Source organism: Pituophis catenifer, unplaced genomic scaffold (genome assembly GCF_029215685.1).
Source record: "Pituophis catenifer annectens isolate HBS135680 unplaced genomic scaffold, rPitCat1.0.hap2 SCAF_2, whole genome shotgun sequence".
In the NCBI taxonomy this organism is placed as follows: domain Eukaryota; kingdom Metazoa; phylum Chordata; class Lepidosauria; order Squamata; family Colubridae; genus Pituophis; species Pituophis catenifer.
The window spans coordinates 148,633,790-148,660,758 of record NW_027256882.1 but is presented as its reverse complement, the minus strand read 5'-3'; the positions used below and the strand labels follow the sequence as shown (position 1 = coordinate 148,660,758).

General features: G+C 36.2%; 1 protein-coding gene across 1 annotated transcript in view; it reads left to right on the top strand.

The window, feature by feature from the left end:
- The window catches only part of SARNP (SAP domain containing ribonucleoprotein), a 71,932-nt gene extending 48,973 nt beyond the window's left edge, over positions 1-22,959 (top strand). Inside the window, exons 10-11 of the mRNA XM_070934774.1 lie at positions 18,964-19,053; positions 20,937-22,959. Coding sequence (XP_070790875.1) covers positions 18,964-19,053; positions 20,937-20,978 — 132 coding nt within the window. The 3' untranslated portion in view covers positions 20,979-22,959. The remainder of the gene's footprint in view (positions 1-18,963; positions 19,054-20,936) is intronic.
- Positions 22,960-26,969: the final 4,010 nt, after the last annotated feature.

The window sequence follows — 26,969 nt, the reverse complement described above, 5'->3', positions numbered from 1 at the left end:
GAAAGATGCCGCCGAGGCGGTTCTTACCATCCATGCTGAGGCTTGGTGACCTTTGATAAGGGTCCGCTCGGCTCGTTTGTCCTCCAGACGCAAGGACTCCTCAGGAGGGCCAGCAAGATGAGTGGTAGAAGACAAGGCGACAACTGGAGCGTCCACATTCGGAACCTGCAACAAGTCAGAAAAGTCAGTTGCCATAGCATAAAACTTTTTATCTTGAGAGTTGGGCAGGGGTCCAGAACCTGGACATGACCACTGTCTCTTCACCACATCTGAAAACAGCTTTGGTGCAGGCAAGGTATCCACACGAACTGGTTGTTCTGCGAAAAGAGAAGCGGAAGGATCCTCAGAGGATGAAGTCGCTGCAGAAGCAGGTGGAACCGGCAACATTTTGGTAACAGACAAAGCCTTAAACAGCAAGGAGCGAAAGAGATGAGGTTTGAAGAGGCCTATAAAGGCCGGCTGGTCAGGAGCTAGGCCCTCATCATCAGACCATTCTTGGTCCAGGGCAAGATCCTCAGCAGAGAGGGAGATCTGGCTGGCAGACGCAGGAGAAGAAGGTCTCTCCAGATGGGATGAAGCTTCCACCCCTCGTGATAAGTGACTGACTTGGCTGGGGAAGGCAAAGAATGCTTCGAGGCTTGAATCTGAGCCTTCTGAACCGCCCTTTCCAGGGCCCTATGGCGGCGCTGTTCATCCTTCCTGGTCTGCGCTGACTTATCCGGAGGGGCAGATGACACTTTGGGCTTCTTATGGCCTCGGTGCTGGCCTGAGGTCCCTTCCCCCGGATCGCTATTATGGCGCTTCCTATTCTGATGGGAGCCCGCCCCACGACCAGCTCTTGAAGGTGTCCGCCATCTTGAAATTACCCCCGTTGGCATCAAAACAGAATTTAAAATGGCCTCCTTTTGTTACTCACTGCGCCCCAAGTGCTCGGAACGAAATTGAGGGAACGTCCGAGAGGCAGGCGGCTCCAAGCAGCGGCTGGACTTCGGCGCGGTGGAGAAGGCTGCGAAGCAAAGGCTTCGAAGTGCAGCAAGGCGACTGCTTTCGAGGTGGCAAACAGCGCGGTGCAGGACAGGGCTACGGAGCGAACTCGTGGGCCCTGCCTGAAACTGCCGGCCGGCAGTGAGGAGCGGCGATCGATCGTCAGCGGGGCGAGAACAAGCCCTTTCAAGCTGGAAAGCTAGGATCGCAGCAAAGGCTCCTTTTAAAGATGCCGATTCTTTTCTTTTTTCTTTTTTCTTTTTTTTTTTTGAATTACAGCTCAGAACAATGCAGGAGACACAACTGTCCAAGTTGACCGAGTCGATAAACTGGAGAACGACAGGAAGGGCGGGGCTTAAACTCCTTGCAGACCCGGTCCTGATTGGTCAACTGACGGAGTCTACCCAGCGCTGCCTGCCGTTCCCTGTCAGGGAGAAGAACATGGTTATTTCATTGATTTTTTTTTGTGCTTTCTAGCTTTCTTTTTCTCATAGATTAAATGTTTATCATACTTCAGTGTTTAGGGTTAAAATTACTATTAATGTTAAGTGTATATCATTGGCCACACTTACATTACATGATATTTTAAAAATAACGATAAGAGTGTTGTAGAGGGTCAGCAGGGCTCCTGATCTTTGCTTTCTACACAGTGTCATTCGAAAAGGATTTTGAGTCCACAACAACTTTAGGGAAAAGTGGAAGGGTTGCTTAAAGCAAAGACAATGGCAAGGGGTACTCTTCGACTTTACTTTGTCCAGTCATCTGGTTCGTCATTTGTCCCTGCTGTGAAACAGAACTCACCTTTTGTCTGTAACACAAATACATCTTTTTCTTCAACCCACCCCCATTCTTTGCCTTCTATTATAATTCAATCAATGATGTCATTATGTGTGCCATTCAGGGAACTGTTGAACCACATGGCTGCTGGAATTTGGAGGAGCAGCTAGAAGAAAATAGCTGTGTGCGCTCTCTCTGTCTCTGTCCTCAAGAGTTTATTCTCATTTTAACCAGGAAAAAAAAAGTCAGATTTATTTTTTAAAGCCCCGTTCATGGTGAAAAAAACCCCTCCAAACTAATCTAAAGTAAAAAGAACAGAGTAGTTGTATATAAGGTCAACTTTATTATTTTTCTTTAGAATGAATAAGCTTTTGAAGCCAATTCAATCCACAACCATTTTTCAAGAATTATTAATGCTTTCTCTGGCTTAACAAAAAAAAGATCACTATTGTCATTATTTTTATACTTCATTACTTTCTGTATGTTTTGTTTGATAAAATACTTGTCCAGTATTGCTAGAGAAAAGGTGCATTATTTATAGAAAACAAGATTTTAAGTTTTGAAGTATAACTAATATTCCTGTGGTATTTGCAGAGAATTCCTTCGGTGTGTTGGTAACAGTCGAGCAACTTCCTCTGTGGATAAGCAGAAGCATATAGTATATGTGGATTTGATTTTTCCCATTTGTTTACTGTAGATCATTGGAAATCTTGTTCCCTATTTCTGACTTGACATTCCTTAATATTGAAAGTTTGAAGTTGAGATGTCAATTGCTCTAGAGGTGATCTATATTTAATATTTTATGTACATGTGACAATTTTGCATTGTTACAAATATAGCTTCCTGATAATGCACTACATATTAAAAGAACAAAAATCTCTTTAAAAAAGATATATAAAGCTGCCCATTTTACATATCATAATGCTAGAAAGATATAACTATTAATAAAACAAATTTAAAACATAAAAACAACTTTTAAAAATCCTGATGCCCCTTTAGTCGGAAAAGGCAAGTCTCAGAGGCTTTTCAGGGACCAGGAGATTAGAGGCCTGCCAGACCTCAGGGGAAAGGATGTTTCAAAGGGCAGGAGCTGCTACCATGAAGTCACCCTGCCTAATCCCTTTAAATGGCAACAGATTTTTTAAATGTTTGCATATGTTTGCCACTGAATCTTAGGAGAATCTCATAGAGTTCCTACAAATGTATCAAGAGATTCTAAATGAACGAAGAACACCAAAGTCGGGGCTCAGTGCATTTATTTCATAAAGTAATCCAACATGAAGTGTGCCAGTTTGAAAAAGTATTTTACCTCTGTTCAATTAAATAGATAAGTAGGTCCAGTTGCATAAATACTTCATTAAACAATTAGAGCTAATATGGACCAACACTGCTATACATAAGTCTCACAAACTCTGCCTTTTCCCACCATAGGGAAAAGATCACCATAAAGGTTTCTAGAGGTACATCATAATTCACATAGAAGAATTTCTAAATGTCTCTGTAATGTCACTGATGGCTATTAACCTGGAAAAAATTATAAAGTCATTTCTAAGGTTCTGGGACTCCCAGACAGAGATACAGTGAACATTCAAATCACTCCCAAGAGTGCTGCCTAAAATATCCAGGAAGTCACAGGGAAGCCAGAATAATATCCAGGAGTTTGCAGAGCTCTCTTACTTTGACTCAAGTGTTGATATCTACACCAGCCGAAGACACTTGGTTAGAGTAGGATTTTTGGGAAAATAAAAGGTAGACGCTATTGCTTATGAAACTAGCTATGGGAGACAATTGTTCATGAATGACCTCTCTTTGCTCAATGATCCTGATTGCTTCCTTGGTTCATAGAGAACTTCTGGGAGAAAAAGCAGAAGTGACACTTAAAATCTTGATGGAGGAAGACCAGAAATAAATATTACAAGTAGTCCTTGTTTTACGACCTGTTGCTTAGTGACCATTCAGAATTATGTTGGAACCCCCCCTCCCAAAAGGTACTTATGACCAGATTTGAAGTTCCAATAGCCACTGCCCCTGATTATCACACAGTCACATTTTGAGAACTAACAGTTAGCCCACCTTTACTGCCATTTGTGACATCCTGCAGTCACATGACCGTGATTTACATTTTTGCCAGAAACCAGCATTTAATTCCAGTTCCTGACAAAAAACACCTATTGTTGATAATGGCTTATTTTATCAGGTGCAGCATTTGGTTAACGGCCGCTGCAAAAAAAAGTTGTAAAATTGGGCATAGTCACATGATGGCCAGCACAAGTTAGGACAGTAATTCCAGGCTCAGTTATTCTAAAGACCAAGGACTACCTGTATCAGTAACCTTTTCAGTTGAGATTCAGACATAATCTTGAGATGGAAATTGCAATGGTTGCACTGATTGATAATGTTTGTACATCCCTTCTGGACTTATTATCTCTTATTTGCCTTAGATACCATCAGCTATGATATCTTTCTGGATCGTTTGTTTGGGTTGAGGTCACTATACTGCATTGATTCCAGTCCTTCCTCAGTCGACAGGTCCAATCAATGATTGTAGGTGGGAGTTGGTGGTCTCTCACAAGTACAATATCTGAGGTTTGGTTCTCTCTCCCCTCCTTTTAATACTTTCATGAAACCACTGAGGAGATCATTCATCATTGAAAGGTGCAGAATCATCAATACGCTGATGATAGCCAAATGTTTATATATTTTGTAATTATCTTTGTACATTGCCAAAGAGATGCTTGATGGTAGTAATATGAAATCTAATAAATAAATATTAATAATTATCTTATCTTTCCCCCAAAAGTAGATAATTTCTGATTTCTGGAGGAATGTTTTGTGGACAGAAAACTAAAGTAAATGTCAAAATAGAGCCAGCTTAGTGTTATGGTTAAGGTACTGGAACACAAATTCTAGTTCTCAGATATAAAAGCTACCTTAGTGGTTTGGGACAGTCACTCTCTCTTAGGCCAGCTCTCTTTACAATACTTTTTGTTGTAGAGGAAATAGGAATTGGGAGTATTACATAGGCCACCTCGAGTTGTACAAAATAAAGGTGGGATATCAGTCCAATAAAAAATAAAAACGAAATGTTTTGAGCTATATCAGAATAGTTAAACACTGCATTCTACAGTAAGACCTTTATAACAGCTGTCAAGCACAGAAGCAATAAGTTTATACTGGGGATGGTTTACCCCTAATTTTACTGAACAATTTACCATCATTGAGGAAGCACACATTTTGTTTCGTTTCATGGGATTCTAGAGGAGAATATTGAACTATTTGTTCTTAGAATAGCTGAAATGCAGGTGGATCATACAATGAGATTATGACCCCAATATGAAAGCAAATCTACAAGAGAATGTATGAAGAACAGTTCAGGGTTTTGAAATAGCCAAAGCCTAGATCTAAGGCTATAGAAATATTGCAGTAGGACCTGAAACAAGCAGTTTATGCTAGAAGACCATAACATGTTTGGTTGTCATAATAACAGCTAAAAATGATGTAACCAGTTACTAAATCGGGGGGGGGGGAGGGGGGGCTACTGTTCATGCTGGCACATTGCTGATGGATGACTTTGTTTTAGTTCTAAAAGGAGGAAGCATGTAATATTTGTGTTATATTGTGTTATCGTTTTCTGATCAGTAGGATCTACGTGAAACTCTGATAAAAGTTTTAGGGGAAAGGTTTATAAAACTTAAGAAATCTGAAGAGTGTGTGTGTGTGTGTTTGGAAATAAATGCCACCAAGTTCAGTGGACTGACTTCCAGTTAATAGGACATAGTGTTAAATTGATTGGTTTGGCAAGAATGTATGCAAAAAGGCAAGAAAAATATGCAGGTGGGAAGTTAAATGAGAGCTTGGAAATTATAAAACCTTTCTTTAAATTGTTCAGGAGAAGACTGGATTGTATTTTATCAGCAGTGTATTGGCATTCAGGACTCTAAAAGCCAAGATAGCCTAGCTGGTTTATTTTTTTGAAAACCACTTGATTTGCAAGTCTTCATGAGAAATTAATTTACATTTTTATAGGTTTTCTGTCATATGAGAATATATTTCTTGGATATCATTGGCTGATCTCAGAAAACTAACAATTGAAAATTAATATTTCAATAGGAAATTTCCAGGAAAATGTAAAGTACTAGCCTAGACTGGGAAATTTAAAAAAAAATATTGAAAAGGCAAGATCAGGTGGTTCTTATATTATTGTCATAAGGATGATGTGGATGTATTCATTTAATTGCCAGGAGTCAGGCTCAGGGAAGAAAAACTTTATTGAAATTCATTATGTTAGTCAAGATTACATATCAGGTAATACAGCCATGCAAAACTTTGAAGGGGTGTTTTTCGTGTATGAAGTTTAAGATTAGGCACTCTCTCAAAGGGTTAGGCTCCCCCAGCTTCTAAGAGTGAAATGGCCAGGTTGCTGTGACTTGCGCATCTGGGCATTTTCTTGCAGCAGTAACTGGAATGCTTGTTTGGCTTTAGCAAATACTGTGGGACTGCTTGTAGTTGTCCTGAAGACACTATCTATCCCTAAACAACTTCAGTGTGCATTCACAGTCTTCAAGGCTGGATAACTTTGGTAAATAGCTCAGGCAAAGTGCGTTGAAGCCAATCAACCTATATTCAACTTTGGTTGGGAGGCAGTGAGAAACTTATCTGTAGTGCTTGCCAACCAGTGTTCCAGGTTGGGTGACTTTGCATATACACAGTGCTGCCTGTGTACACATGCACAGAGCCTGCTGGAGCTACCTCTGTATATGATAGGCATCATCCAGGCTGTAAGGACTCTCCCACTCCTCCCACAGCATTGGCCCAAAGCATTTGAGCCCACCAAAATAATTTCATTGAGGTGAATTGGGTGGACTCCTCCCTTTTGCAAATTAAGCATGTCATCTCCACAGCCTGAATGGCTTTGTTCAAATGAATGTAATTTGTTTCTCACTAATCTCTTACCTAGTACAATCTCATCTCATTGGTCTCTTTTCTTTCTTTCTCTCTACTATTTCTCCATGCTTTTTTAAATTAATAAATGTTTTATTTTGTATTTTTTTATAGTGGAAAAGGTCATGTAAGTGTAAGTTTAAATTTCTCTACCATATTAATGCTAAAAGCATCAAAGTGGGACCAGGAAATTTGGCAGCTCAAATCAAAATTAGAATAAAGACTGAAAGTTCTAGTTTTCTATTGCATTTAGCACACATCAATTTGTGTGTAACATGTTTACCAGTTAAAGTTAAATTTAACCCTTTCATCCTTGTAATAAAGGTGATTTGAAATATTAATCAAGAAATTTTATAATAGCTTCCTAATTTTTTAATTTCTCAAAAGTAAAAGATTGTAATTAACAAGAGGGTCTCTATTAATGTAGATTTTTGTAGTAAAATAAGAACATAAACTGTACACTTTTAACTGTACAAAACTAATTAAAAGTTCTTTATGGTCATTTTTCTATTCTCCTACTCTTAGTTTTAGTTTTAGTTGCATTCAAAAGCATGTAGCAGTCAGGTCCAAATTTTTGTTATTGCAAGGTGCATCATTCCCTTAATTTATGTTCTCTATGCTGACAAGAGTGAGCTAATGCAACTAAAAAATTTCTGTCTCAGAATCAAAGCTCTTTTAAAAGGTTATCCAGTTTTTTTGTCATCAGCCACCTCAATGGCATATTCATTTTTTTTTAAAAAAATTACAACTGAAAAAAGACAACCAACTGAGAAGAAGAAACAATATGCCACAGTGATTGTCAAACAATGCTTTCTTTACATTATAACCCTTGGCTAAATGATTTTTGATAACTTGGTTTTATGACAAAACACTATATAGCTAGGACATCTGGAATGAAATAATTTGATAGTACTAGTCTACATGTTGATTTTAAAATAATAATTCTTTTTGTCCTCATTGTTAATTTTCCATCTCAGTTGACCAATGCTTCTAATTTATAGGATCATTAATAGGTCCTTCATCTATTGTCTCTCTCAATCAATTCAATAGGGTCTAGATAAAAGATGTGATCTGCATTTAAAGTGAATCTCCACATGTATTGACTACATGCAGGGGAGTTCAATTATATACATAATTTCTTTTGCTATGTCATGGTATTTGTGCATTGCATGACCCGTGATCGTGAAAAAAAAAAGACAGATATTCAAGGAGTTACTGACAGGTGCTGGGCAGCATCCCCTCCACATGCCAAAAAGAAAAAAAAAATCCCTTTGAATTTAAAGTTCTGCTCACCTTTAATATATCCATCCTATGATTGCATGATCCTTTCTTTAATTACATCCTCAAATGCAAGACCAATAGTAATGAATTTATACAAGCCTTGTAAAATAGGTATGTACAATCCTTACAAACTAACATACTTCACTTATTCACCTTTTCTGCACTGATGATGTTGCCTAGCCTGGTAATGAAATGTTTGCAACCTACATATCTAAATCAGACAGTTTTTAACAACATAACAGGGAAGTTATCAGTATAAAATATTTTCAAAAACATGGACTAATATTTGTCATGGTTAACCTGATCTGTACTAATATCTTTGGTAAATTAAATAACTGACAAAATTGAGCTCTAGGCCAACCACATAGAATATATTTTTAATTTTAAAATATTCAAATACTATAGAAAGGCTTTGTTGTGTTTTCGCCTGTACCTGAGATATGTCTCTTTCACTGTTCCACATGGCATTCCTTATATATGCTTCATCTTCTGATGTCTAGGTCAAAGAATGCTTTTCAACTACAGAATTAAACGCTGGGAGTTGCAGGTGTGCTCTTAACACATGGCTGTGACTTTTTTTGTGCCTCACTCCCCTGCTGATCCTGTTTGGAGCAAGCATAAACTTTTATCTGTGAAGGCCTTGGTATTTTGACACAGAGAGCTTTCAGAACTGCTGACTCTCAGAACTTTACCCTTTCACAAATCCAACACCTCAGACAATTTTGATCTTTTAAGCTTTCTGTTTTTCTTGGCTTATATTTTTGTCCTAAGTAGAAGGAATTTAGGAAATAAAAGAAGGAATAATGAAGGTAATATTCATAATATTCAACTTCCTGTATAATGAAATGTATTTGTGATTTAAGAGATCTGAATATATTGTTTTATAAATATGTATATAATTCTTGTATAGCAAATATAGGTTGTACCATCATTTGTCTACTACATAGTAAATCTTTGTCCAACAAGCATTCAAAATTCTTAGGTTTAATGAATAGAGCCTATATGAAATAGCAAGTAAAGATGCTTTTTCAAATTGAGCTGAAATCGAATATTAATTATAGTGTCTTGCCATCTTGCATTATGTAAGCAAATACTTTGATATTTCACATTTTAAAATCAAATTGTAATGTGAACTCATCAGTTGTCTGCATAGAAATAGCCATGAGCTTCCTTAACGCGGTTCTCAAATACCGCTTCATTTCCAAATATCTTTGAGTTCTAGAAAAGATTATTTCAATGTAGATTCTTGTTCAGATACATAGAATTCTTGGTGAAGCATATTTTATGAAAGAATGGAAATAACTGGGTAATATTTTACTTTCTCCTGCTCTTTAAATTAAGAGCTTTGTTTGACTGATCCTAAAAGAGGAAAGGTAGTCACATATGGGCATTTCATGGAACAGAGTAGATATATCATAACAGCTTCTTGATTTTGCCTGTCCCATTGTTCATAGTGTATGTGCAGTGTACAGTTCTTGATGAATATTTTGCAAAAGTATTATCTAGGGCCATAAAAGTGAGAGTAATCTGTTTCATTAGATGCATATACTATAACTAATTTCTGTCACTGCAATTCCACTTACATATTTACCATTGACTATTGTTCATATAGGTGATGCACACACACACATAATAGTGTCCACTAGGGAAAAGAGCAAGAACATATAAATATGTTGGGATGAATTTCAAAAAGATGGTGGGTGACAGCTGTGAGTCTGAGGATTAGAGTGTTTTGAAGAACAAAACTATCAGTTGCTGTCATTCACCCTCCGGATATGAAATTGGAAGCTAGCTACTCGTGAGTGTTTCATAACCTTTACCTTTTGGAGGTCAAGGCCATGCCATCATTAATCTACCATCGCCTGAAAGCCTGGAGGCTCTGCTTTTCATCCTATCATCCGTCATGCTGCAGTGGAGATAGAGGAATAGTGGCCAGAAGGGTTCCTTTTTATATATATGCCCTCCCATTGGCTTGTAAAATTCAGTTCTTAATAATATCTTGTGGTTTTTTTAAAGGGCACCTGAAAAAAATTCATGGGCCAGAGCTCTTTTTTTCCCCCTGCATTACCTGTAATTGCATATATTTGCAAAGTACACAACTGATATGTTGAAATTGATTTTGTACTGTTGATTTGATATCAACTTATGGGGAAGAACAACATTTATCTCAATGCTAACTAGAGCTTATTACTAAGAAATGAGCCAGTGAATTTCTAAATCTTAATCTTTTGAATAGAGAGAAAATAAGGTTGAGAGTGTAGAAAATAATAATTCTGTATGATTTACTACTGTATGATTATTTTACTGTATACTACCTTGTCATCATAAAGTTGGGAAGCCTTATAAATTTCTAAAAGAAATAATTCAGAACAAGTTATGCAAAACATTTATAAATTCTTACTGTTTATTTTTATGTTACATTTAGAATAATTCTTATATGGAGGAGAGTGAACTAATTTTATTATTATTATTTCTTTCAGTAGGCCTAGGCTTAATTGAAAGGATGCTTTATCATTTAGGTAGCTAAACTGAGACTCTCTGAATTATGCAATTTATGACAAGTAATTTTCCTAAATAACTTTTTATTAAATTTCTGTATTCGGTAATTCTCTTTGCTATAAGAACTTGAATTAGAATTAGTAGTCCAGAGGTAACTCGTGCTTTGTACTTTAATACAGGGGTCCCCAAACCCCTGGCTGCGGCCCACTTTCAGGCCCTGACCCATTCAGAACCAGGCCACGGAAGTGGTGGGTGAGCGCACATAGTTCCATTTGCGTCCACGGAACCATATCCTCCCCTCCCCCTGGGGACCACTGCTTTAATATATAAATCATTAACCATCTGGGAGGTCTTCTCTTTCAAAAGTTACTTGTACCAAGTAGTTGTTTTACATTTCAAGCAATCATTGATAATTATAATTTATTCTTTGTGTTCTACAAGGTCAGTACTTAAAGTACAGATAGCTGACTTAACTATAGAACAATCAGACACAACCAAAATAATGAACCTGACCAGGTAACATCAGCAATGCCAGTGGCTGTGAAGTTTGCTTCCTGTTTATATACAATAGCTTGCCCTGCCTGTGTTGGTTGGGGTGTGATTTACTCTTTAGTTAGTTCCTTGATTAGAGTACTGTATTATTTTATGGATTGTTTGTAATAATAATAGCCTCTGCTGTCATTATACATCATGTATACAACAAAATTGGTTAATTGTCTGGTGTTAATTCTGCTCATCTGCGTGTTGCCTGCTCAAAAGCCTAAAGGACCAAACCATCATTATTCTTCAGCAGACACAAGCCAAATCACAGTTATCATGGACAGATCATAATACAAAAGAGGCATAGAATTACTAGAAGACAAAGAAACCTATATGTAAACGCCAACCTAATACAGAAAGTAGATGGCCTGATGAAGAAAAACCTTAATAACCTAACCAAAAAAAAATCACAGCAGGCACCAACTAGCAATCAGAAGACATGATGGAAATTCTTAATTTTGTAATATATGGGCAGAGTCAACCATACTATAGCATCCTAGATTAAGCCAAATGCTACAGAATTTCTGGAAGCTTGGCAGTCAGTCAAATCAGTCATCAACAGACACATAGAGATAAACCACATTTATACATTGTTCAAAAGAAACAATAAAAAAGCCAACACCAAAATAAGCAGAGATTAACAGTGTACGCTCTCTCTCTCTCCCTCCCTCCCTCCCTCCCTCCCTCCCTCCCTCTCTCTCTCTCTCTCTCTCCCTCTCCCTCTCCCTCTCCCTCTCCCTCACATATACTTACTCATACATACAGAGAGAGTGAGTTTAATAACAGTTTTGTTGTTCTGATCTGAGGATCAGGTTAGTATGCTAAGGATTTACCAGTACTATAGAAATCATACATGCCTGCCTTATGTTGTGATAGTAGCTTTTAAAGTTTTGTTTCTTCTTGTCACTCACAATATAAATACTATATAATTAACAATCCAGCAAATCATAATAAAATCACATTATACCTTTTCTGCCCAAAGGACTCTATGATGTATTTAAAATATTTAACATATTCTACTTTATATTATATAATAAAAAAGGATGCTATTCACTTGTATTCTGTGTTTTTCTCACTGGAAAGCTATATCCTAGCCTTGATGGGTAATAGAAAAATGTTGCTTTCATTAACTTTGAGAATTCAGGAAGTGTAACAATATTATTCATCTTCCATAGAATTTATGTAAATAATATGACTTTTTTTTAATCTAGCAGAGTTTGATGTTCTACAACATCAGCTTGGAAACTGGGAGACCAGGAGTTCTAGTCCTTAAGGAGAAAGCCAGCTGTATGACCTTGGAACAGTCACTCTTTCCCAGTAGGAAATAGTAAACCACTTCTGAAACCAAGAAAAAATGTGGTAGGAACTGGTCCAGGCAGTCACCAGGTGTCAATGCTGACTTCTATACTGGCCCCTAACCATAATTAAGATTTAACACTGACTTGACATCACAAAAAAATCAATATAAGTTCCAATCAATATAAGCATGAAATTAATATTCCTGAATAAATTATTAGGGATGTGCAATATTTCATATCTGTTTGGGCAGCAGTGCTTCAGAACACATGGGAACATTAGAGCAAACTTTGGTCTACTACTACCCTACTACTACCCTTCTAGCACTGATGATGTTGCCTTGTTTGGTAATGAGAGGTCTGCAAGAAAACAACCAAGCTCAGAGAGCACCAAGGACCCCACAGTTCAGCCCTGAGCTATAAATACTCTTCTATAGTTTGTAAACAGTTGTGTTTGTTTCCCAGATCATGTGGTGCAGCCAAAAAAAAAACCCAACCTATAGCAAGTGTACCATCCTGGAAATGAGTTGACTAGTTTAATGAGTTGGAGGATGGACTGCATTTGTGTCCCCCTCTGTTCTGAAACTTTTCTTCCCGGTTGAATCCAAACCATTTTATAGCCTTCTTATGTATATTAGCCTTCTCTGTCATTCAAAGTCCTTGTGTTCCTGTGGAGATTCTTAAATATGTACATAAGGCTGTCTAGATGTTTTCTTTGTATTATTAGTACAACTTAGTAAAGGGTTTCTTAGTTAATTTACTATTATTTAAAGTATGTTTTGATCAGACACCCCCTCCCCTGCCCAAAAAACCCCAACAATGCCAGCTCTTCCTGCTGACGTATGGTAAACACAGCAGATAGAGAAGATGATAAAAAAGGAAAATTTGGGCACCAGTTCTTAAAATTATGTTGAATAATTTCAGCAGAAGTAATGAAATGGCACTATTTTTCATCCCTCCTCCTGTTGCCTAATGGAATTGCCATTGCTTGTTAAAAATGATGGATGAACCAAAGGCAGTAGGTCTTTCAGCAAAGTTGATGGAATGATTCTGCTTCATCTGTTTTGCTTCTCTGCAGTCATATCCTAATAGCTTACAGAGAGCCAGTTTGGAGTAGTGGCCAAGCGACTGTGAGTTCTAGGCCTCCTTTAGGCATGAAAGCCAGTTGGATAGTATGGGCCAATCACTCACTCTCAGCCCAACCCACCTCACAGAGTTGTTCTGCGAAAAATCGGAGGCAAGGATTATAAGATACAGGTAGTCCATTTGTTCAGTGGCTGCTTGAAATTATGATAGTGCTGATGAAGGGACTAATGACCCATGCCTGAAATTATGGCTGTTACAGTGTCGTCATAATCATTGATTGCGATTTGGGCTCTTGGCAACAAATGCACACTTACTCTTTGCCAAATGCTCTGCAATGATGCAATTGCCTTTTACAATCTTCACTGTTAAGTTAATGGGGAAGCCAGCAATTGCCACCTGCCAAAAAGACTCCCTCTTTTCTCTAAGGGGGCTGGCTCTGAAAAAAAGGTCCATCCCAAAATCCAAACAGATTTTTAACTGTTTCTCAATTAGTGTGGATGCAGATCTTCCATCCATCCATAGTTCCCTCATACGTTTCGTATATCTCTTGTGCTTTGCAGTAGCATTCTGTCAATTCTGGGTTTCCCTTGTCTCATCCATGAATGGTTTGTTCCAATAGCCCACTTCCTGTCAGGTTGTCCCAATTCTCCAACATTTGATGCAGACTTTGTTAATCTGGGCAATGTTCAAACCAGCAAGACTCTAGTAGTTTATGTCTGGTGAAAGGTTAGGAGGTCTCAGCCCAAGGACCATTACTGGTAAGGTAGGTACTGGCCAAGATTTGAAGCCCGAGCTCTTGACAAAGATGGCAGCTTTTATGTTGTCCTGAGAATGGTCTTAAGGTTCAGAAAAGCAGATTCCACTTGGATGCTAGGGAAAACCTTCTAAGGTGTGATAATCGTAGCAGAGAAACAAGAATCTGGGAAATTGTGTAGTTGAAGGGAGAGATCCTTGACTGCTGAAATCCCTGTCTCATATTTCATTATTAAGTTTCCATCAACTTTCAAGAATGTTTACTTTTCCCAGAAAATATTTTTTAAATAAAGAGGCTAAAGGTTGATTAATATACTTTACAATGCCAGTTGCCATACACATATTATAAACGTGCAGCTTTTCTAACACATTGATTTTTTTTAATAAAGAAAATGATGGAATAGCCTGGAGACTCTATGAATGCTAGGCTCTATGCCATATTTCGGGTTTCAGATTCCTATTAGAATAACTGGAATTGTTCTTCAAAGCTTTCTGCGTGAACAGTACAAGAAGAAAACATTAATATCACAAGCTTTAAGAAATGTATCATTTCAGAAGAAAGGTCAGCTTCCACCCCCACTTCTCATGCACAAATGCCCACGTGCACATTCAAGTGTGCCCCAGGGCTATGGCAAAGCTTGATAGATGCTGAGATAGAAGTGTTTTGATAGAGGTAATTTTCCTCAGATGGGTTTCAGTACCCCATGAATCAAAACCTGTCAGTGAGGAGCTAAGGATGGAGTGAAGTTTATTGTAACGTGTTTGTATCTGACACTAGTATGCTAGGGGGTCAAGTGAGGGAGATCATTAGAACCATGTTGATTTAGTGGGTTTGTTACACACTTTCCCTTTAGGCAGTGAGTGAGGGTGGGGTGATTATAGGGGGTCACTAGAAAAATAAATAAAAAGCTCACTACAGCCCCTTCTGTGCCCCATTATATATGTTCATTCATTTAAAGTTGTGGTTTGGCTATTTTTTTCTTAAATGTTCTTTCTGCTTTAACGATACAGACATGGTTACCATCCTTGACCTAAACAATGTGGTTTGGGAAGAATTAATGCTTCAATACTGTATTGAAACATATGTAAATTACATGTTTAGTTTTGATAAGCATTTTAATTACATTATGCATATTTTCCTTGTAGAGTTGGAAGTAACAGAAAACTGAATGTTGGTGGGTTGGTTATACCGGCAGATTAAACTTTGTGGCAGAAATATATTTTATTCATATATATTCATATATTTTAATGGCTGTACATATACAGTAGCTTTGTAAAATAAATCAAAAAAGGATACCATATTTCACTTTTTATATCCATTTACAAGCAGACAGAAGAATACTATATAAAACATCCCTTAGGAATGCCATTAAATACAGGCAGTGCCTTTACCCCTCCTTTGTTTCCTCTTTTTCCCTTTATTTTAAAGTACCAGATGTCTTTGTTAACTTAATAAGTTATCAAATAGAAGAAGAAAAACCCTTTAAGCAGGAAATATTGAAGTTAGATTTATATGTAAAGTAACAAGACCTTTATCTGCATAAAACAGAGATCCACAACCTGAGACCAAAAATTGTATGTTTCTTCCCCAGGTTCCCTAAAACCTGTTATGGGAGATTAGTTTTTTTAGCCATATTTTTTTTTAAAATAGGTTGAAATGTAAATCAAAAGAAACCAAATTTTGTTTTCCTTTTCCCAGCAAATACTTACTAGTTTTCAGGATGCTCTCCCTGTCCCCACATATCAATCAACAATCCACTGTGTTTCCTGAAATCCTTTGGGATACATTGTCTAGCATAATGAAATCAATTGTACATATTTTTGTCCTATTTTAAAAGAGTTTCTATTGTTTGGGCAGCTAGATAGTTTTTTTTAAAAAAAACTAAATATAAAACATTTCATTATTCTTTTTGGCATTCTTAGCCAAACTATTACAGGTCCCCAAATATTCTATGTCATATCTAGAAAGGCTAGCCTAGAGATCTGTCTACGTGGTCACTAAGCGTTGATGCTGACTTGACAGTACATAGTCAAATCAATTAATCTATGAAAGTTAAGTATTAAGGATATGCACACACAATAGAAAATACATTTTGTTTTAAAGCTGGGACAAATAACTTCAGTCTGGATTTTCAGATGAATTATTCCAAGCAGAAATGTCCTAACCCCAGAATATTTTGGTGGTTCCTGGTTTGGGCCAGAACAAAATCTGCAGGGGTTTTATAGGACAAGTAAGGCAAAGCTGGTGTTTCACATATGTCTTTCCCATTGTTTTCCACTTGGGTTTTTCCTTTCTCTAACTTCTGTTAATCGCTGCCAGTATCCTTGAATTCAAACACAATATATCCAATGGGCTTCCAGCCACTTCCTTTCTCTACTTCCGTCTAGTTGTTCCTGTTCCCCTTGATTTCAAGTACACCACATCTAATAGAGACATCACTTCCCAGTAGTTTCATTTCCCTTATCTCTCCTTGGTTGCTATTACTATTGAATTCAAGAGTGGTATATCCAATCTATTTCTCTCCCCACCTTTCCAGCTACTGCTTTTTCCTAATTCCACTTCAGTACTTCAGACCTTGCTTACTTCCCACTGTTCCCCAATTCCAAAGCATTTGTGCCTAAAACATATTTGTTTCAGTTCTGTGCCTAAACCACATATGCATAATATTTCAGTCCAGATTTGGATCTCCCCCTCACTACTTAATAATTTTTCTAAGATTGGAAAATAAAATCTGATGAAGATGTTGACACAGAGTTAGGCAGGAGCCATTCCAAAGATATAAGTGTATAGAAAGGATTTATATCTGTTTATATTCACTGTTGATATTGTTTGAAGCCCATGAGAAATTGCTGGATTTTAATTAAAATTTTCAATTGTTACTATTGCTGTGGCTGATTAAGATGTTACAATTAACAAATTTGAGCTTAATTGCTGTAGTGTTGTTATTTAAGGAAATGGTCAACATAACAAAGACAATGCTGACCCTTGTTCATGATGTAATCAGCACAACTTTGCTGACAAAAGTTGCATAATATATCAGTGATGTGAGTGAGCTTATGAGCTAATTGGTTGATAAATTCGTTTTGCACTTTTTTTTTATAAATAAAGCCAATTATCATTGCTTGGATGATTAAGTTCAATCAGAGAAGTCATTTGCATAGATGAAATATGAAACAAAGCAAGCCTTATATAGTTACCATAATCCTGATATTTCATCAACATTTAGTGATTTAGTGAAGACCTTGGCTGTGTTGATTAAGGAGCCACTCTATGAAATAGGCGGTCATATAAGTTCGATCAATAATAAATACATAAAATTGTAATATAACCTAGCCAGTGACAAAGTTTAGATTCCATTTGTCAAGGTCCTTAATGGATACGGGAAGTTTTGCATTCAAGTGAGATTAATGATCCAAGCAAATAAAATTAAGCATTTTATGTGGTTACATTTCCACTTCCATCCTTTCCTTGACTCTGCTTACTTCTTAGTCCCTCATTACTAAATTATCAAATACATCAAATAGGAGAGGGAGAAGATTGAAAATACCCTGTATGAACTGGTGAGCAGAATTAGAGAAAGAAAGCAAAGTAATTGGACAATCTTGTAGAGCTGAAAATAGCACAAGAGAATTTATATGGCAAATGGATGACACAGAAGCTCTTAAAGGTTAATAGATGGCCTTGATTATTACTGTTAGGCCAAAGCCACAAGCATGGTTAAAGGTTAAAAGAATAAAAAGCCCCAGGCTTACAGGAAAATCAGCTGAAGAAATCCAAAGAACCCACACCAACTAGCATTTATTTGTTCACTCAGGATAGAAAATAATTGAAGCAGAATTTATGAAGGCAAGTTAAGTGCCATGCAAGTCATCTAATGCAAATGCTTTCATTAATGGCAGCAAATGGATTAAATTTAAAATATGACCTCAGAAATAAATTTCAGGTGCACTATTTCTTTCATTCTAAGTATTACTTTCATGTCCTGAATATCTTAATGATTAGATTTTGTTCAGTAATTTCTAAGGTTCTGCAAGTTTTATTTGTACTGAAATAAAAAAATACATCCTCTATTTTAGGGAGGGTTTTTTTTTCTGTAGTTCAAAATATTATTAAAAACACAATCTTAAAATGCACATTATGCTCTCCATTGCTGTATATAATTCCCGATCTTTAACAAAGTTCTAAAACACTTTAATCCTGCAAAGAAAATGATATGCTTTTAGCTTAAATTCTTAATTTTAAAGGAAAGAAAGACTATATTTTAAAAATTATTAGTTCATCGGTCAAACTATTATCAACTTCTTTGGTTTAATAGATGAGTAGTTTGGTCCTGCTGTTGCCTGTGGGTTAAAAGAAGCACAATATTAGGTGCTTGCAACATTCATTTCAATTTCTTCTTCTTTTTTTTCTTTTTTGAAAATGCTAAAAGCTAGGCAAGAGGAATTCAGAAATATGACATACTGTACCTGTGTCCCACTAGCATTGTATTACAGATCATTGTCTGTTTCTGGTAGCAACTGCCATTTTCATTGATTCTGGATTTAGCATAAAATTTTTAATTACTAGAAAGACAATCAAAATAGAAGGAGCTTGATTATTCAACAACCCTGGCTGTTTCTGTGATCAACTTCTTATAATTGTATATTGTCTATATTGAGAATGATGTCTGTTTAATGCATGCAATAACAGGTAGTTGTGAATATTCTTCTACCAATTCTTTGAAACTCCAGGTAGCGAAATAAGATGATAGGAATTAAAATTATTCTATTGGCCTACATTCCAACGTGTTGCTCTCTTTCTATATAGACTGAAGATGATGAAAAACTGAAAAAAAGAAAGGAGAGGTTTGGCATTGTTACAAGTTCAGCTGGAGCAGGAACTACAGAAGACACAGAGGTAACATTTTTTTATAACATTTTGGGAGCTGAGACTTTTTGTAATTGAAATAATGTCAGGTACTCCACAAGATGGCACTGTGTGACTTTTGTGCTTTTCTTTGTCCAGTCCCCATAGTCCCATTCAATTATTGTATACTAATTTAGATATAAATCATTTTGGATTATGACAGAAATTTTCTTCTCTCTCTCTCTCTCTCTCTCTCTCTCTCTCTCTCTCTCTCTCTCTCTCTCTCTATCTATCTATCTATCTATCTCTATATATATATATATATATATATGTATATGTTTTCTCAGGTTTTCGCGGGTGTTTGTATGTAGGTCTTTGGTTATTCGGGTCTTCTCCCACGTAAAATTGAAGGTTTCTTGGCGACGTTTCGACGAAGTCTCATTCGTCATCTTCAGGCTGGTGTTCTCGGCTTCGTGCTCCTGGAAGCACGAAGCCGAGAACACCAGCCTGAAGATGACGAATGAGACTTCGTCGAAACGTCGCCAAGAAACCTTTAATTTTACGTGGGAGAAGACCCGAATAACCAAAGACCTATATATATTTCATATTATTGCTCTGTGATAGGTTGGATAATTTTTGAAGAACATAATAGTTGGAGTTTTCTATCATTAATTTATACAATAGATATAAAACTTTAGTTTTATAGTTAAGTTTTATCTTATATGTCTACCCTTCTGAGTTGTCCAGGATCACCCAGTTATCAACATAGTTGATTTCGACTTAGGGGCTGTAGATCCAGACTAATTTTCTATCCATTGTAGAGCTTAAAAAGTGCTTTTTAAAATGCGGGGTGTATGTATATCACATGGCATGCATGCAAGATTATTTTATTGTCTCTTCCACTGTTAGAAAAACACTACTACTGCTTTTATCTTTTTGTAAATTCTTGAAGACAGGCATCTGCCATCATGTTATCAGACCTATGATTTCTTCCCAATATGATCTTTCTATTCCAAGTTTGCAGGGTTGTTGTTTTTTTGGTTCAGCAACTTTGTTTTTGGTTGATTACACTATTAAAATGTAATCTCAACCACAAGTAGTTCTCTTGCTAAAGTTTAATTTCACTTACAGAAGGGAACAGTATTTGGATATTGGATTGAACACTGAGTGAGGAAGTTTATTTTCACTGGCACCTTCTGTGGGGTGCTTTTTGTTTTCCCTAGATGCAATGCAAGCATTGCTTCACAAAATGAAGTAACAGCTGTAGAATGATCTGCCTGTGCAGTTGGAGTGAAGGGGGTGGCTGGGCTGTAGTCTGAGGGATTCCATGCTTTTCTGTTAGGGCACTTAGTGAGTGTGCCTGAAACAAAAAGCTCTTTTTGTAGTATTGTATATACTAAACAACACCTTTTCCCTGGAGATTCTTGATTAGGACTTCTTTTGCCCCCTAAGCTATTTATCGTGGTAAAAATTAAGATTTATATGCCCCTGGTGTATTGACTTAGAGGCATATCTCAAAGATGCATGAGTGTATTCAATGCAGTTGACTGAGTCCCACTCGCCTTCTCTGTGAATAGAAGAGTGTTAACCCTTTGGCCTTTTACATTTCCCACCTCCTATTGCCTAGAAGGCTTTCTAAGCTTGTAAAATGGTAATTGTTCCAAGCAGAACTTTCTCATATAAGCCAGCAGGATGAAGCAGCTAACAGGTCACTGTATCTCATGCTTTATAGCTTAATTTCTGACTGTAGTTAGATGCCCCATTGCAATAGGAGTGCCTCTTGTGAAACCTGATATGAAAGATGCTTTCTTAGATATATATTGTTACACTCCTTATAGACTTTCTGCTTTTCTTTATGCCAAAACCCATACTCAGAGTTGCCATTCCCTTTGGTTTTGACTTTTTTTAATTCATCTTTTAATTCCTATTTACAGGCAAAGAAGAGAAAAAGAGCAGAACGTTTTGGCCTTGTCTGACGATCTTCCTCTTAGTATTTACTTGTTCAGGGTGTATGTTTTAAACATTCTTCATCTCTAAGGAAGAATACAGTTTCTCCCTCACACACATCTTGACTTTGTATTTCAAAGCTAGCTATTGAGTTGTGCTGTTTGCACCCTACCCCACACTCTTTTGGACCGGAAAAGTACAGAATAAAATATTCTGTTTATGTATGTTGTAACCAATTTGGATCTAGTGGTATTTTTTTTAGCCATTTGTATCCAAAGTACACATTGCTTCTTCTTTTTGGAGTGGTGGCAGCTGTGCAAAGGGATTCCCCAACTAATAATAATTGTCACCTTCAGCTCCATTTAAACTTAATCAGTAATAAATACCTGGTAATTAAAAAGTTATTTGAGCACTCCTTGCATTTTTAGGTGGGCATTCATTGCCTAGGGATTTTAAATTTTCTATTAATTTTAGCTTGGAAGTATTTTTTCTTTCATTTATAAATTCCAATCATAAAGTCGATCAGTTTCTTCTGATTACTCTTTAGCTTAGATTTTACTAAAAAGTGAAACATTTTCTCCTTGGAGTTATATGTTTATAATATTGAAGCTGATGAAGTTATGGAATCTTAAGATGGATTTTGCATTATCCTTTGCTAAAATAGAACTACTTTTTATATATTGTTCAATTACAATATATGAGTGGCCCATAGAATAGAACAAATTGCATCCCAATGTAAAGGTAGTAAAATTGTCATGTTCATAGCTAGACAGCTTCCTGCAGCTAAATCTATTCATAGTAAACTTTTAGAACTATGCCTCAAAACTTATAAAATTTGTCACAAGTAAAGAATTTCCTCCGTTAAAAATAGTACCATAAAGTTATAAAAACAATAGGTATAAAATTATTACAAAATAATATATTCATGTTCAGCTTTTTAAAAAACAGCTTTAAATTAGTAGTTGATTTTCAAATACAGTGTTCTATGTTTATTTCTGAACTGAATGTATTTTGAATATCTGATGCTTGGTGTTTCAATTTATTAAAGACAATTACTTGGAGAAAACTTCTTGCCTTTTACATTACTACATCCTATTTCCTGATAGACAAATTATATGTACCAGCTTTAGAAATTAAATGCAAGTGTAGCTGAGCAAGAATATATTTTGGGGTGATTTCATCTTTATCTAAATGTATATCTCATTTTTTTTTACTAAAAATAGACTAAACAAATATTAATTTTTATTGCAGATCTGTATCATCCTTTATAGAAAGAAGTTGTTAGGACATTCTGTATTTTAAAAAAGATCTTAATGATTTCTCAGAGGTTTTATACTGTTACTGATTGACTTTTGCCTGAATGGTAATCAATTTGGCTTCTCTGAGATTTTTTTTTACCCTAATTTTTTTAAAAGATGTTTTTCCCCTTGTATCTCATACTTAATTCCTTTTGTCTGAGTACAGATTACTTTCTCTCTCTCTCTCTCTTTCTCTTTCTCTCTCTCTCTCTCCCTCCCTACACCCCCCCCCCCCATATGCAAGTTTTGGTGTATTCGGGTCTTTTCCCGTGTAAGATTGAGAGTATCTTGGCAACATTTCGACAAGGTCTCACTCGTCATCTTCACTTCGGCTTCGTGCTTGTGCGAGGAACAAGCACGAAGCCAAAGACACCAGCCTGAAGATGACTCTACATGAATGAATATATATATATTCATTCATGCTTCATTTGTATTCTGAAATTAGTCTGTTTGACAGTATGCTTATGTTTTTCATTATTTAAGCCTTCTTTGAGCAACAGTCCAATGATTTATTTTCTATGTAGTCAGCTGTGTGTATTATATCCTAAAAGTTTTGTTTAATTTTTTTTGAGTTTTAATTTGATAACATGTATATTTTATTAATTGCTTTTTTACAATTGGGTTACTTCCTTTGAAGTGTGTTGTAGGTTGTACTGAAATCAGTACAACATTTCATTTTTGGTTTCATAATAAAACTGCTTAAGGAAATACATTTCCTGCTTCTTTGATGCATCAGAATTTGCTTTTTTGTTGTTGTTTATACCTGCTGTCATATATAACAGAGCTATAAATGATGCACGTACTGGTTGTGTCTGGTTCTCATTAAGAGAACCCCTGTTTTTGTTGGATCAGAATATCCCTCTAGATACCATAGTTAGTTCCCTACATTCCTGTTTTATAAAAACAGGCTTTATAATTTCATAATTGTTCTCCTAATTATGGAGCAGATTGTGTCACCAAATGGGGGAAGCTTAAGTCTTAAAGTGTACAGTGGTATGAAGAAGTCAATCTGCGTTGAAAGATTGGGTATCTTCTTGATCAAAAACAGTAGTTTTAAAAAAAATTGATGAGAACATGGGGAAGCATTTTGCTGTATGGATATTTGGATCTTTTGCTTTGTCTTATGCCTCTTATCTGACCTTGACTGATCCTAGAACCTAAGTATGTTTGGTTCAAAATGAAAGACCATTTGGGAATTTTAGGGCTACAGACTAGACTAGAAGTTGAAAAAGTATTGTGGAAGAGGGCAATAGCAGGCCATTTCCATGATACTGATACGTATTAGTCAACCAATTTGGTGTAGTGATTGAGATGCTAGACTAGAAAGCAGGAGACCAGGAGTTCCAGCCCTCCCTTAGACATAAAAGCCGGCTGAGTGTCAGTACCTCTCTCTCAGCTCAGATGAATGCACAAGATTGTTGTGGAGAAAAATAGGAAGGTACTTAATGTGCATGGTTTTGATTATGCAAAATAAAGGTTGGATATAAATATAATAGTGAATGTGGTTATCAGAATCAGCTTTGATTCAAAGATATCTTCACCTTTATATTCAATAATGCATAATTATTATAACATGAACTGTCTTTTCTATATTGCTTGCTTGTTGAAAAATAAACTCCAAAAGTGCATTTATTTTCCTTAATTTTTTTCAACTTTGCCCATAAAAGCTGGAATCCAGAGCAACTGCACTCCCCCCCCCCTTTTCTGGTTAATTAATTCAGAAGGGGGCTTTCTGGTTCTGTTGACAACCATAATGTGCATCAAAATTGCTACTCAAAGTATAAATGCTTTAAGAATGGGTTATATTCATTTTACATGTTAAACTATGAGGTAGTTGGGTGAAAAGAGCAGTTAGGTATTACTGGGAGAACAATACATTCTGGGATAATAGGTGATCACTGTTCTAGTTTTTCCCACTTCCTAGCCACTGGGTTCTTGAAATGGTTTATATTTGGAATAGTGTTACTTTATGTTTAATGGACTGCAAGCAAAGCATTGATTTAGTCTTTGTAGTTCATTGACAGATTTTCAGATTAGAAAATATAAATCCTGATTTGGACAGATTGAAAAATAATCAAATTAAACACTACCTTCCTACAGTAATCCAATACTGGACACAAGCAGTGGATTTCTTGGATGCTATCAGAATAAATTCTGATAACTCTCTCTGCAATTGAGAGATTCATTTATGGTGATGTGATCACTTTTACTAACTGCTTTTACATACATTTCATTTTTACCCAGATTTAATTAATACTATTTAATACTGTGAAATCAGTAGAATAATTTTTGCTTTCCTTTTCTAATACAGGATATTTATTTTTATATATTTATTAATTAAATGTATTTGCATGCAGTATAATTTTTGTTCTTTCCCTTCTGTTTTATCATATCGAAGCAAACGATTATGGATACTCATCTCATTTTTTTTTAAATGAAGAGAATAGGAGTCAGTGACGGGGGTATCTGAAAAGATAAAATGCAGGCTTTGTCAAATCAGAATGCTTTTGCAATACATAGCAAGCTTCTTGATAAGGAGAAATCTACATGGCTAGATTCAGAACGATGTATGGTCAAGTGTTTGTTACGGTTGGATATTTGTACTCTTATTATAAGTAAATTTTCATCTTACCATGACTGCATTCCTATGCTTAAAATAAAATGTTTTTAGGTGTTACTTAATGAAATTACCTATTTTGGCGGTAGTGCTAATATAGTAAACTCCTGCTCTATGTACTCAGTTTGTTCTGATCCTGTTAATTATAATTCAAAAAGGAATTATCTTTCAGAAGTCTTTCTTGCCTTCTGTACTACTTCTGCATTGGGGAAAAATTATTTTAAAATGCTATGTTGTAAAGGGTGAGGGTTACTCCATTCTTTAGCAGAAAAAAAAAAGCAGGGGATCAATCTAATCAAACTGTGTTTAAAATACTACCTAATTTATTTTTCCTCTCTAAGCTGGGGGCCGCTCGTGACTAATTTGAGCTGAATAGGCAGATAAAAAAAAGCAGTAGGCATACAATGAGCGGCAGAAAGTGTGGGAAAACCAGGAAAAGAAAGGGATGTCCAAGACTTGCAGTGTGAAAGCTACGGAAGGCTATGTAGCACCCACGTTCAGCATGAAGTCACTTTTCAAAAATAGATACTTGGATTCCAAATGCAATAGGTCTGAATATAGGTCAGAAAGGAGAATGATTGTAATTTGTCCTTCATAACAAAATACAAACATATGTTCTTCCCAATTGCAATGTTGTATTCCCCCCATTGGCCTCTCACCCACCCTTCCAGCCTTTGGTGGATGGGTTTGAAATTTGTTTGTAACAAAAAGAGGAAGGCATCTTAGATGCGTGCCGGGAAGGAGTTGGTTAAAAAGAAATATATTTTCTTTGCTCCCTGCCCCCTTATTGAGTTCTAACAAATTTATTTCTAGGCAAATGAAGTGACTTCATACCCAAAATTCTGAACATCTGCAATTCAACTTAGTCCCCTTCTACCTTGGAAAGAACTAAAAGCTAATCTTATAGATACATAACTATTAAGATCACATGTAAAAACTACATTTCCTCTCTTTTTTGAGGGGGAAAATATTTTGAAAAGCATGATAGAAAAACACATGCAACCATGATCAAGAACTATGGTTCAGAATTGTGGCATTAGTGCTAACAGGTTTTAGAGAATGCAGCTCATTACACTGCACATTGCCCTAGGGCAAGGAGATGAGATTTGCCTTTAAGCCTGCAATGATAAATATGTGTATTGGAGAATGAGTCACATAGGACATAATTTATTTTTCCTGGCAATACATACCCAGGATTATGCTGTATGTAACAAGGCATGTTGATTCCACTGCAGAAGGAACTTGATCAAACAGTGTAATTTAATTGACATAACTTGGCATTCAAACAGTTTTTTAGAAAAACATAAGATGATTTCAGGACTGATTTTAATACTGAAACTACATTGGTTACTTTGATGTTGCATAGAAGATTGATAAAAAATGTTTGGTATTTTTAGGCAAATGTATTCCACTTAGTCTTAATTGGATTGCATTAAACAGGCATAAGTCTGGGGACATTTTTATTCAGCTGTATCAATGGAAACATGGTATAAAATATTTGTGCTGTATTGTTCTGTGGTCTGGATATTGTTATTCAAGTTTAAATAATATCCAATCTAAACAGTTGCTGTGTACTTATATAGAGGCTACTTTCAAAGATTTTTAATGTCTGCTATTTCAAAAATGTAACTGCAAATTCATTAACTATAGGCCTGAGGATGTTGACAAGTTACAATTTCCAGTACTCTATAAAGTTAGTGGTGACATATTTATGTAAAACGTTTATATAACCACCCATCTTACTGTCAAACTCTAGACAGTTCCCAATCAATAATTAAAACAATGTCAATAATAATATAATACAGATATCTATTGAAACTATAAACATTAAAAAAAACTCGGCACTAAGCTAAGCTTCTAACATAAAGTCCTTCATTAAATCCTTTTGTCCACTTTATCCTATCCTAGCCAGGTCTTCAGAGCTTTTTGAGCCCAGGAGGGCAGAGCCTGCCGTTCCATAGGGCAGAGTCTCCCATAGAAAAGACATGCTTGCTAGATCCCATAAGATAGTGGTATTTAAAGGAAGAGACTAGGAGCATGTCTACCATGACTGACTTGGTAGGTCTTTAGGAGACATGGTCCCACAGATTACCTGGCTCTGTGCC